Source organism: Asterias rubens, chromosome 16 (genome assembly GCF_902459465.1).
Source record: "Asterias rubens chromosome 16, eAstRub1.3, whole genome shotgun sequence".
Classification (NCBI taxonomy): domain Eukaryota; kingdom Metazoa; phylum Echinodermata; class Asteroidea; order Forcipulatida; family Asteriidae; genus Asterias; species Asterias rubens.
Genome location: NC_047077.1, coordinates 10,849,255 through 10,862,811, shown reverse-complemented (window position 1 = coordinate 10,862,811; position 13,557 = coordinate 10,849,255). Strand labels below are relative to the sequence as shown.

The window sequence follows — 13,557 nt, the reverse complement described above, 5'->3', positions numbered from 1 at the left end:
AAACTTGCCTCTACATACGCATGCGCGAATAAAAACGATCCCACAATGCTTGGAAAACAAAATGGCGACTTGCATTTCGTGGGATGGTAAGAATTCTCTTATAAGTTTTTGCCTGTAATTTGGATTTAATTGAATTTTGTTGAATAAAATGTTGATTTAATGTTGCAAGCAGGTATTACTGTTAATATACAATGGTTTATTTTGATAAAGTTTGCTTTTGTCGGTACACAAACACATTTTGAAAAACGCGAACGTGTTGGTTCACGTTGCTTCATTTGTTTAGCGCACAGGTTTACGACCCGCATCGCGCATACACACACCGTGCGTTCTGCTGCAATGCAATAAATTTGCCAGTCATTGAATGATACGGTGGATTGTAATGGGAATATGCTACCCATCGTAATTCATAATACAATATAGTATACACAGCCTTTTGCGAGGAGGAACGCAAAAACAAAGGTTCACTCGATGTTCTTTGTTGGGCCATGCACATAGGGTAGGAAAGAAGCAAAGTTGAATTTGACAATGGCCAAAAATAAATAAAAAATATGCATTTTTAATTAAAAATAAAATAGTAAAAAAAAATAATATAAACGTTGAGTTGAGCAGGGCCTCAAAAACTTGGTGGTTATTTCCAATTTCAGTATTTAATTTTCAGTATTAACAAAGTGTTATTATTTAATTAACTTATTGTTGTTTGCATGATTTTTGTTTGTTTTTGTTTTCTTAAAATAAAAATCAATTAAAAAGACAAGTTAATTTAAAGTTAAAAATATAATATTTAAATTAAGTTTTAATTTTTCTTGATATAAAAATCAAATCAAAACAAAATAGTAAGAACAAACTTGCACCAAATAAAAAGACAAAAACAGTCTACTTCCTTGATTGAAGTGTAAAACTAAACATATTTTCAGGAATCAGTGTAATTAATACATTTTTTGTGTGTTAATTACCTACACTTTCAAAGGCAGACCAGACAGTACTAGTAGCCCTATTAATAGTATTATATAGGACTCTTCCTCTGTACACAGATACAGAGTCCTAACTATTGAGGCCCGTTTTTGGGGCGGAAAATTTTCAAAGCTTCATAACTCAAATCTTACCTGCAACAAGCCACTAATTTCAACAGAAATCACATTCTATGGCGGCATAAATTTTTCTGCGGTGGGTTTTGGTCCTCATATATTCCTCACAAGTCCGTAATTTTAGTGAAATATTGCAGCTCCTAACGTTAAATGATTCCCGTTTTGATCATTTTCTCTGTCTGGTTGCCGTGCGTACGCATACACATTCACGTACAAAACGCATGATGCAAGACGCATGAATTCTTGGTCACCATTATCTTGACTGCACAGGGCTAACCAGACAGTAACAAATCATCTATAAAAAACAAACGGCCATACATTTTAGTTAATAAATATAACAAAATGAAAAAGGACGAAATTTTTAACAATAAAATAACGACGACAACAGTGATTTTATAGTGAGGGTGCGATAACTTCAAGGGTTGCTTATGTACACTGTACTTGCCTCTAACGATTATTATGTTTCATTGCAGAAGCGAGGGAACAGCTGAAGAAATGGAGAGAGGAGAATGCAAGACAAAGTGCAGAAACTTTGGAGCTAGGAGAATACGTTCTTTTAAATCACAAGAAACTTGGTGATGAAGGTGGGATAACATTTTGTATATATAACAAAAAAATTGTATTTGCTGAGTAATCTAAGAGCGCCCTCTGGGGACCATAATCATTACTATGTGTTTTGACATAGAGTTATATATAAGAACTAGAGGGCGCACAAGTGATGCTTCGTGAACAAACGCCCCGGGACCGCAAGATGACAAGCGCGTCATTTTGCACGCGCATTGAATATGAAATACACGTTTGAGGTTTTTTTTATTGAACGCTCATGCGATGCTGTTTGTTCAACTTACAAAATGGCCGCACAAACACACGCTGTGAGATGCCAGTTTTGTCAACTTAGAAAATGGCCGCCTGCGCGCATGCCGGAGCGCGTATATAGGCCAGTGCGCCCTCTAGTTCTTATATTATAACTCTATGGTTTTGATGATCCTGTTTATAGCCTAGCCTGAACATCAGACATCACACTTGGAGGCTTGTGAATCGCCAGAGACCAGCCTCCAGTCGGCGTGTACATTCACCATTGACCAACACTGCACAGTACAGTCATTTCACATAGAGACACAGTCTAATTCGATAGAACGTGATAGGAGTGTACTGTTTGGGCATCCAGGCCTGATACTTCACGGTGGCAACGGAGGTGATTGCCTCCGTTGCCCCTTGTCTTTGCCTTGGTGCCCTTGAAATGCTGCAGTAGAAATTTACAATTTCCTCATAGGGTGCCCTTTGCCAAAAAGAAATTGCCTTGGTGCCCTCGCCCGTTCAAAAACGAAGCATACAGCCCTGGGCATCTATGGAAAGCTCATGTCACTGTGCATTTATCCAATGATATCATTGTATCCAATGGAATCACTGCATCTGAGTAGCAGGTACCTGTCGTCATCCTTGCGGATAAAGACAGGGGCCCAGTCTAGTACGGTGTTCCCATTCAGACAGGGGCCCAGTCTAGTAGTGGTGTTCCCATTAAGACAGGGGCCCAGTCTAGTAGTGGTGTTCCCATTAAGACAGGGGCCCAGTCTAGTAGTGGTGTTCCCATTAAGACAGGGGCCCAGTCTAGTAGTGGTGTTCCCATTAAGACATGGGCCCAGTCTAGTAGTGGTGTTCCCATTAAGACGGGGGCCCAGTCTAGTAGTGGTGTTCCCATTAAGACAGGGGCCCAGTCTAGTAGTGGTGTTCCCATTAAGACAGGGGCCCAGTCTAGTAGTGGTGTTCCCATTAAGACAGGGGCCCAGTCTAGTAGTGGTGTTCCCATTAAGACAGGAGCCCAGTCTAGTAGTGGTGTTCCCATTAAGACAGGGGCCCAGTCTAGTAGTGGTGTTCCCATTAAGACAGGGGCCCAGTCTAGTAGTGGTGTTCCCATTAAGACAGGGGCCCAGTCTAGTAGTGGTGTTCCCATTCAGACTTTTTTTTTTTAGCCAATGTTTAGCTTTCAATTGTGTGTGTTCTTTCCTTTTTCTGAACAGCACCTTTGAGCAATTTATTGGATATATCACGTTTTATAAATGCTGTTATTATTACTTTGCTGGTTTTTTTTAGTGTGGGCTGTTTATGAACAAGTCTGTATAGCAGCATTGGATGTCGGTGACATAGAAGAAGCAGTTGGATGCATCGAAGCATTAAAAACTAAATTCCCACAGAGCAAGAGGGTTAAGAGATTACAAGGGATGAAACTTGAGGCTCAAGGAAGGTAAGTAAGAGGACAAGTTTTCTCTCCTGGTTTCGGGTTTTTTTGTTATTGATCATGTTGATAAGAGATTAGTCAGTAAGAGCCGCCGACTCTCCTGCTTCTGCAGAGAGTTCCCCTGAAACTAAACCAACCTTTCCACATTCTATAAAATAAAAATGGGATAAACTCCCTGATTATGGAAACTTGTTTCCCTTTTATGCTGATTGTAATTCTAAAAATCTCCCTGATTGCAAGATGCAAATGTTGGAAGCCCTGCCGAGATGACAGGGCTCAACTTTGGCTGGACCAGATTATGCTTTTTCAAACATTCAAAGACCTTGCATACAACAAAAATTAAAAAGACAATCTATCTCACAGTTTATACACGGTCGAGGGATCGTCCGAGAGTGTCAGGGTTATCCTATTTCTTGTATTACGTATATATGTCCCTTTTACTGTAAATTTGATGTACTTTTATCTTTTTATCTTCTCCATTTTTGGAGGTGTTGAGGAAATAAGCAAATATACAATCATGTTAAGACAAAGGAACCATTGATCCGAGTTGACTGTTCCTAAACTGCCAAATGGATTATACCTTGTAAGGTAGATTTTACTTACGATACCTACAAATTTATCGCCCAGTCTCCAGTATTTTTCTTATCTCTTTTTAGTGGTTTTTCTTGCAATTGTATGTAGCCATTGTCTGTTTATTAATGTTTTTAATGTGTCAATGTTTTTACTGTCTGCGAGCATTTGAATTACCCTTTTTGGGATCTTATAAAGATTATTGTATTGTATTGTATTGTATTGTATTGTACCACAGTTCCTATTTTTAATCTTTTGGTAATTGTTTTGTTGTTCATATTTTTGCTGCTATAGATTTGAGGATGCTAAATTAGTCTACGATGAACTACTGAAAGAAGATCCCTCAAATGCAGTAAGTAATCAATTCTGCCCCATCCCAAGGTTCAAACTATCACTCTTTATACCCTTCCCTTCATGGGGGCCAGAGCTCCATGGAGCCCCACGACAGTAACCAGGCGTTCCCTGTACCACTCAGGCAGGCCATAGTTTTTTGTTATTATTCACAAATTTCAAAAGTAAGGTCTTAGTCTTGTTTTATTTTTATCAAACTTTGATTCTTGTTGTTTGTGTCCATCCATTCATGGGGGCCGGAGCTCTAAGGCATGAGATCCTTTCTTGTAGGTAAAAAAACCCACTGTGCTGTGCTCATTTCAGTGTGACATACATAGTAATAATAATAATAATAATTTGGGGGGCTAATCGTCCTTACTCGCAGCTAGAGCTGAATTGCAAAGGACGCGGCTACAACGTGTTCGAGAAGCAGGCATGCGCTATATAAGTTTTGGTATTATTATTCTTATTATTATTAAGTGTGACAAACTCAAACTAATGGCGTATTTTTTTGGCCACTAGATGATTAGGAAAAGGCTTGTAGCCATCTTGAAGGCTCAAGATAGAATAGGAGATGCTATCAAGGAGCTTAATAGATATCTAGAAAGGTGAGTAAACGGCAAATTATTCCCTTATTTGGAACTGTTTAATTGTTTACAAATATACAAACGTAGATGTCAGCAGTCAAACTAAGATCTGATCAGATTCAAGTTTTGGAGCATAAAAACCTTTATCTTTTAACATAATCACATTACTTTAAAGTGAAATGTTTCTCCAACTGCTTCATAATATCAACCAACCCTGGACGATATTGGACATTTTAACTGAGGATATATTGTTGGGTAAATATCGTGAAGTTTTTTGGAAAATTGAATATACCCCTTGAGATAGAATTGGATATTAATGGCTCAATGGCACTGGAGAACAGTTTTACAGCAAAGGGGAAAACAAACAAAATATGACTTGTATTAAAGCCATTAAACACTTTCGGAACAGAATAATAATAACAAAGTTCACAGATTTACAAATAACTTACAGGGTTTACAGAAGGTAATGGTGAAAGACTTCTCTTGAAATATTAATCCATGAAATGCTTTCCTTTTTGAGAAAACACTAAAACAATTATCAATTCTCGCTATCGAGAATGACGGATTTATTTTAAACACATGTCATGACACGACGAAAAATGCGGAAACAAGGGTGGGTTTTCCCGTTATTTTCTCCCGACTTCGAAGACTGATTGAGCCTAAATTTTCACAGGTTTGTTATTTTATGTATAAGTTGTGATACACGAAGTGTGGGCCTTTGGACAATACTGTTTACCAAAAATGTCCAATGGCTTAACCACTGCTGTAAGCTTCCAACCAATGATTTTTATTGCCATTAATTGTCAAGGGTCATAACTAAATGTGTACTTTCCATTTATAATAGCCTAGCAGTCAAGTGATTGATTTATTTATTGATCGACTGATAATTATTGATTAACTTGGCTGATTGATGTATCTTTTGCAGTTTTATGGCCGACCACGAAGCATGGCTAGAGTTATCAGATTTGTATATACAGGAACAAAAGTAAGTTGAATGAGCATTTTACTATCTGCAATAGTTAAATAATTCAGTGGAATAAAACAATTTGTGGGTGTGTTCGTTTAGCTTTCCTGGGTCTACCCCGCAGTGCTCACTCGGGTGAGCCCCTGACAAGAGAGCTAAACGGACGACCACAAACCGCTCTCGTAGTGACGTCGCTTACCTGGGGCCAGCCCCCAAGTGACCCACTCCACAAGCAGGGCACTGGGGGCTGACCTGGGTGAGCCCCTGGAATGACGCCAAATACTATTCAAACGCACTGGGGAAGACCCAGGGAAGCTAAACGAATGCACCCTCAGATAACCCTTGTACCTGTGTCTGTAATTATTACTTGGTTTTTGCCCTTACAAGGATGTGTTTTATTAGGCAACGTTTACTCGGTTCTTTTCCCAGAAAAAGTCCACATGTTTAGTATCACTCAAGCAGATGTCTGGCCCAATTGAATGGTAATTACATCTCTGCACAATTAACATCTATTCTATAAAATGTCCTGAAGTTTTTTAACCAACTTGTATTTGAGGCTAATACATGTAAGTGCATATTTTATCAAATAAAACAAAAAATACTTCTAATTCATAGGACTTCAAATATTCATAGGACTTCAAATATTGTTTAAGGTTTTTATATGATGGTGTTATAATTATCTGCTTTTATTATTGCTTTGTGTACCATACTATGTTAAATTTATACTAATGTTATGGTGTACCCAAGATTGCAAGATGTGGGGCAACAGATCTACGGATCACAGTATGTATTTGCTTTTGTTGTCCCCTGCCCATCTCGGGGTTATATTGTCAATGTATTTCATTTTGTACTGTTATGGCAAATAAAATAATAATAATAATAATTGTGTTGTATTACTTTCCCTGCAGTTACGGCAAAGCAGCATTTTGTTTTGAGGAGTTAATCATGTCCAATCCACACAATCATCTATACCATCAAAGATATGCAGAGGTAAAGTTACTCGAATCATACAAAATCATTCAAGCTTGTATACGCCTGCAACCGCGGACCTCCTATCGCCCCTCTTGTCTTATGCTTATACTTTATTGCAACAGCTCCCATTGGTTTTGTACACGTTTTCCCAACTGTGGACTTCTTCTGAACCCTGGACTCTATTGTCCTCTTTTTGTTATAGGTTCCTGGTTTGAATGTGCATACCTACTCATACTCATAGCCGCGAGTGGCATTTTTAGGTAACTCAGTTGACCCCTTGCACGCGCGTCACACACGACGACTGATGCAACGCTCACCATGTTGGTTGGCAGTAAGGTTTACGTGTATTAACGCCGCGGCGCCTAAAATGCACACTTCACTGCATAAACGCACGGCAAAGAGTTAATGAAAACGCACAGTGAAATTGCCCACCAGTATGGCGCATTCAAGATTTTTCTGATGATGACGTCAGGTGAAATGGGTCAATACCCAAAATTCTACACTCTGCAGAGCTCATAAAGATTTTACACAATGAGGTTGCCCGTTATTATTCAATTGAAAAAGGCAAGACCCCATGACTCGAAAACCAGTAGTAAGTTTTCTAGCAGAGTTTTAGTTAAAAGGCTTGGGGGTTGAACAAAGAAAGATTGACTAGAGCGAACCTTGCGACCTCTGCAATAACATGTTGGTGCACAACCAGCTGAGCTATCCAGTCCCTTGTTGGCGGGCGCCCTATTTTGTCAATATCTTTGTTTGAAATTGCCAATCAGAAGCCATTCAACCTGTTACTGCCGTGTAGCCATGGATCACACCCAAGTTTACCATACAACACGGGAAGCAGCAGCCAGGGGATCACCTTGAGGGAATGCAAATAATTATGTTGTGGAGTGTCTTAGGAAAACTATGTGAACAAAGAAAATTTGAATGCCTTTTTAATTTTTGAGATTGCTTGGCACTGGATGCATTTGAATTGCCTTGTTGGGTGTCGTGGCTGAGCGGGTAAGAACATCAAACTCGAGCTTTGTTGTTTCTGTTCAGCAGATTGTGGGTTCGACATCCCGGTCATGACACTTGTGTCCTTGAACAAGACACTTAACCATAAGCTTCTCTCCACTCAGGGGTAAATGGGTACCTGTGAGGGCAGAGATGGTTCTTGTGATTGATTAGCTTAGAGCGCTACATATTTGGCAGCACAGGCTGTATACTCCCTAGGGAGCTGTCAGCTGAGATGGTTTAAAGAATGGTTTAAAGCCCAGTGACCAGGGATAATAATGTGGAAGTGCTTTGAGATGCCCTTGTGGACTAAACAGTTTTGTTTTCCTCTGTTACTTGTGTACAGATCCGCTACACTCAGGGAGGTGTTGAATCTATGGAGATTGCAAGGAAGTATTTTGCTCAGGCAGTCAAGCTTAATAGCAACAACATCAGGGCTTTGTACGGGTTGTTCCTGGTAAGCTTATACTTCAGAGAATAGTTGTTCCTTAGTTTCTCGTTATATTTTTTCGGATCACCATTTTTTTCTCTGCCACATAGTGAATATAGCTACGACGCTACGAGGTTCTAAACTCATAAATAACCTAGCCTTCCTTAAACGTTTTGAAACCAACGGTTCTTTTCAGAACCACCCCAACTCATTAGATATTTAGATATAGTCATTACATGGTGTTACCACAAACCTTTTATATATCGTATTTCCACCATGCAAAGTTTCAAATCCTACGAATAGAGCTAACTTGTGCCTAGTGTACTGATTTTTTTTCCCTCTAAATTTGGCAAAGTCCAGACATGCTTAAACACTTTGATTTAAAGGAATAATTGCTCATTGGTTTCTCTATTGTTAAAACGCCTGTCACATAGTGAACAGAGCAAACTTCTGCTTACCGTATTAAATTGTATTCTCAAAATTTGACGAAGTCGCGATTCTTGGGACAAATTGGTTTCTTAGCGAACTCCTGATGTAATGGTATAAGACCAATGCCCAGCAAATGAATATGTTATTGATCATTATGTTTAACATTTTTCCTACACCCCAGTGCACCTCTGAGAACCCCCACGAATCACTAAGGACTAAAACTCATGCCAAACGTGTCACAAACGAATGACAGCTTTACACAGATGTACACCCAAATTTCCCAAAAAATGTTGGGAACACTTGCAATAGTGTGATGAGCCATTATTTTTATTTTTTTATTTATTTTTTTCTGGGGTGGTGGTTAGGGGGATACCATGTACGCGCAAGATGTTTTTTTGTTTGTCATTGCTCTATAAGGTGTGTGTTTTGAGCTGGCTGTAGTACTAGAGACGAACAGCTTGAGATTAAACCAGACAGCCTTTGCTTTATCATTACTTTGATTTCCTCCAAAAATGTTTCCCCCTCATTTATGGTTCTGTTTAACCAGTACAGTATTTTCCAGCAGTTTTGGTACACAAATACAGGAGGGTTTTACCTCCTCTGGTTGCAACCCCCTTTTGTACTTATCTTACATGTAGTTTTCATAACTTTATTGAACTAAGTAGGATTTGAAACATGGCATGGTGGAAATACGATATGGAAAGGTTTGCGGTAACACCATGTAATGAGTTGGGGTAGTTCTGAAAAAAAAAACGAATTGATTTGCTTGTATCCATTAATCTGTACATTTTTTATACAAATGGAAATGAAGCAAATAAAATGAATAAAGAAAAACAAATTGAGGCTGACATAATTATTATCATGATCAGCGTACATGTCATCTTGATTACTTTTCTATTGTTGTACAGGCTTCAACACATTTGGCATCTCAACAGAAAGCCAGCGGAAAAAGCAAAAAAGACAACAGCAGGTATGCTACCTGGGCATCACAACAACTAGCTCACAGATATAGGGTGAGTAATAGGGGTTTGGTTACTTTTTGTAGGTCACAGAAGACAATGTTCACAGATTTACATTAAAGGCAGTGGACACTATTGGTTCTTACTCAAAATAATTATTAGCACAAAAACTTACTTGGTATCAAGTAATGGGGAGCTGCTGATAGTATAAACGTAGTTTTTGAGAAAGAAGTAATTTCCACGAATTTGATTTCGAGACCTCGGAGTTTGAGGCCTCGAAATCAAGCATCTGGTGTTTTTTCTTTCATTATTATCTCGCAATTTCGAAGGACCAATTGAGGACCAAGTTTGTTATTGTATGCATATGTTGAGATACAAAAAAACTGAGAAGACTGGTCTTTGACAATGACCGATAGTGTCCAGTGTCTTTAAAACATTACTTACTGGCTTGTTTGGGCTCTGTATCAGGCTTTGCTTAGCACAATAGTGTTAGGAAACATCATTGTCTGCTTAAGCAGCTCAATCAAATTGGGCCAAGAGCGCAATTCCAGTGCCCTTGACCACTCAGTCACGACATGCCATTGATTAACTTATTTGTGTCTGTTTACATTCCCAGCTTGCTGAAAGGAAGGAGCCAGAGCATCAAGTATTGCACCTGGAAAAGATGATCGATTCATTACAGATAACTCCCTCATAACTATATGTCTTTAAGTTTAAAAACTACATCTCTGGCTTAAGCTCTGGCTTGGGCTCGGGCTTAAGCTCTGGCTTGGGCTCCGGCTTAAGCTTTGGCTTGGGCTCTGGCTTTGGCTCCGGCTTAAGCTTTGGCTTGGGCTCCGGCTTAAGCCTTGGCTTGGGCTCTGGCTTTGGCTCCGGCTTAAGCTTTGGCTTGGGCTCCGGCTTAAGCCTTGGCTTGGGCTCTGGCTTAAGCTTTGGCTTGGGCTCCGGCTTGGGTTGTATATTTATTGGCTCTCAGTAGTTACTTGTGAATCAAGTTTGGTATGCAAATTGAGTTTGGTCCTTGGAAAGGACCCAATCTCAAAAAAACTACCTACATGTACACAGACCATAAGACATTGCTGAACAACTGAACTAGCTAAGCAGCAACTCAAAAAGAGTCGGTTCCGAATAAGATGAGATTTCTTGGATGTCAACATTCCTGAAAATTTGCTTACTGGCATGGTTTCCCCTTATTTTATACCTAGAATCCCCCAGATCTTATATTACAAGAGGTTTACAAACTAAAAGTGTCGGCACAATGTGGAAAATTTCTTTCTCCTTCCTTCTGTTTTCTTCCATTTTGTGCATGTTAAAACGTTTTTGAACAAATCTTAAATAGGAGAATTAAGGGGTAGCGACGAGTTTGTTCATGGCCGTTTAGAACCAGCAGGGTAGTTGCCGTGTGATAAAGGCCCTAGCCGAAGGCGAGGGACCAAAGGCGAGGGACCAAAGGCGAGGGCCTTATTACACGGCAACGACCCTGCTGGTTCTAAACGGCCGTTAAAGAATGAGTCACTACTCTTTTATTCCCATTCATTGCCTTTTTGGTTGAAAGGAACTCTGTAAAACTTATCCGTTTCCAACGTGCTCTGTATGTACATGTACGACGTCCGTGTGTTGCATTGTTATGACTGAGACGCCTATTTCCGACAGCTTCTGGCTCCGTTCGTGCACATGCGCGTGTAGTCTTGGTGCAACACGTTCTTGTTTTCCTTTCACACACAGCGCGGACAACTTATCGACAGCATCCGCATCGCCCGCAACAAGAAACGTCTTGCACCAAGACTAGCGCGGAGTATCCGCTCACAACCGGTTATAAACACTGGTCCTTATCAAAGGTTCAAACACCCCCATGTGACGCGCTCTCCACCAATAGGAATAGCGAAACTGTCTGAGGTATTTAGTAATGATTATTTAATGTTGTGAAGCAGGGATATTCGCTTCACTGTGCCAATCACATGAACTATGAATGGAGCTAAAGCAAAAACCAGGTGTAATTATTTATAATTCTTTAATATAGGTTTTGGTATAGTATTACTTTGTAAAAATAATTTAGTTTTTTTTGGGGGGGGGAATCTTCCTGCCATAGGTGCTGGAGTTTGTCAGAAGCAGAACACATATTTCCATTTTGATACTTGGCTTTCCCTGGAAATCATTTTAATTCCACCAGAAAACTTAAAATCTTAAATGTTTTCGCATTTTTGAAAAAAGGACAAAGTAACAGGTTAAAGGGACAGGACACTCTTTTGGTAATTACTCAAAATAGCTTTTGGCCTAAAAACTGACTTGGTAACGAGCAATGGAGAGATGGTGATAGTATGAAACATTTTAAGTAACGGCTCCCTCTGAAGTGACGTAGTTTTTGAGAAAGAAGTAATTTCTCACTAAAATATTTGAATTGAATTTGAGTGAGGTCTCAAAATCAAGCATCTGAAAGCCCACAACTTGTGTGACAAGGGTGTTTTTGCTTCCATTATTCTCTCAACTTCGACGACCAATTGAGTTCAAATTTTCACAGGTTTGTTATTTTATGCATATGTTGAGATACACCAGGTGAGAAGACTGGTCTTTAACAATTACCAAAGGTGTCCAGTGCATTTTAAATCTTTAACTTCAGGTTTTACTTCCCATTTTGTAACTGACAATTCTGTGTGATTTTGTTCATTCAAAACTCAATGAAGTGTAGTTTGGTGTAAAATCTGTTTGTGGATTTTTCTTGTCGGTTGATAAGTGTACTCTGTTTAGCAATCCACCATAGAGGGCATTCTGAACCTGCCCGCCTGACGAACAAAACAAGTCCACATCAGGGGTGCGGTTTCACTATCGTAACCAATAACTGTTCTGGTTGAACTTGCCATTGGTTGATCACTGACCATTGACCAAAACAGTAATTGGTTACGACCGTGAAAAATGCACCCCATATCGTCTGGCACCAAGACTCCTTCTTGTTCCTTACAACTGGCCAGTACCGAATAATTTGTAAACAGTCTTTGAAATGTAAACAGATTTTTCAAAGTTTATTTGTTATAATGTTGTATACATTTGATTTTTCTTTATAGTGTATAATTTTATTAGTGTGTTTTATAACTCAATATCATAAAGCTGTTAAGCACAAAGTTTTGCTTAGCAGAAACGGGTTACCAAGCGAATTGATGTGTATGTATGTATATTGTTTATGACTGGTTCTTTACGGTTGATTGCTTTAAAGGCAGTGGACACTGTTGGTAATTACTCAGAATAATTATTAGCATAAAACCTTACTTGGTGACGAGTAATTGGGAGAGGTTGAAAGCATTGTGAGAAATGGCTCCCTCTGAAGTGACGTAGTTTACGAGAAAGAAGTCATTTTCCACGAATTTGATTTCGAGACCTCCGATTTAGAATTTGAGGTCTCAAAATCAAGCATCTGAAAGCGCACAACTTCGTGTGACCATGGTGCAACAAGGGTGTTTTTTTCTTTCATTAATATCTCGCAACTTGAAGACGGATTGAATTTCAAATTTTCACAGGTTTGTCATTTTATGCATATGTTGAGATGGTTTGTCATTTTATGCATATGTTGAGATACACCAACTGTGAAGACTAGTCTTTGACAATTACCAATAGTGTCCAGTGTCTTTAAGCATACTTTATTGCTAATCTGAGTTAAGTGATTTAAACCGAGAGCCCACTATACTGTAGTTTGTGGTCACCGTGCACCATGACTCCACCAGTAGAGGGCGTTTCATGGCTCTGCTTATTGGGTAATTCTGCGCTTACAGTCACCATTCTCCCCTTGCCCAGAATAGGTGCACGAATTCTGCGCTAGCTGTGTCAGCGAATGCCGAGGAGCATCATTTACGCACGCACACACACAAGTGACACTCCTTGCTTAATATGTTAAAAGCATTGATTTTTAAGCTTACTGTAATGTCAGCACAGTCATGAAAATTATTATTTTATTATTATTATTTGAACCATAAAAAGATATAGTGCCCGATGCACAAGATGGGGAGCTGGAGC

The 13,557-nt window shown here is 39.3% G+C and overlaps 1 protein-coding gene across 1 annotated transcript; it reads left to right on the top strand.

Moving 5' to 3' along the window:
• Nucleotides 1–57: 57 nt before the first annotated feature.
• Nucleotides 58–10,350, top strand: LOC117300911 (ER membrane protein complex subunit 2-like). The gene is made up of 10 exons (XM_033784777.1): nt 58–86; nt 1,559–1,669; nt 3,177–3,327; nt 4,186–4,243; nt 4,744–4,829; nt 5,734–5,793; nt 6,681–6,762; nt 8,084–8,194; nt 9,505–9,609; nt 10,172–10,350. The coding sequence occupies exons 1-10, from the start codon at nt 62–64 to the stop codon at nt 10,250–10,252; spliced, it is 870 nt and encodes a 289-aa protein (XP_033640668.1). The 5' UTR covers nt 58–61; the 3' UTR covers nt 10,253–10,350.
• Nucleotides 10,351–13,557: the final 3,207 nt, after the last annotated feature.

Coding starts and splice junctions, on each gene's coding strand:
- LOC117300911 (XM_033784777.1), top strand. CDS start 62: ATGGCGACTTGCATTTCGTGGGATG. Junction 5,794..6,680: donor TTGTATATACAGGAACAAAA/GTAAGTTGAATG, acceptor CTTTCCCTGCAG/TTACGGCAAAGCAGCATTTT. Junction 9,610..10,171: donor AACTAGCTCACAGATATAGG/GTGAGTAATAGG, acceptor TTACATTCCCAG/CTTGCTGAAAGGAAGGAGCC.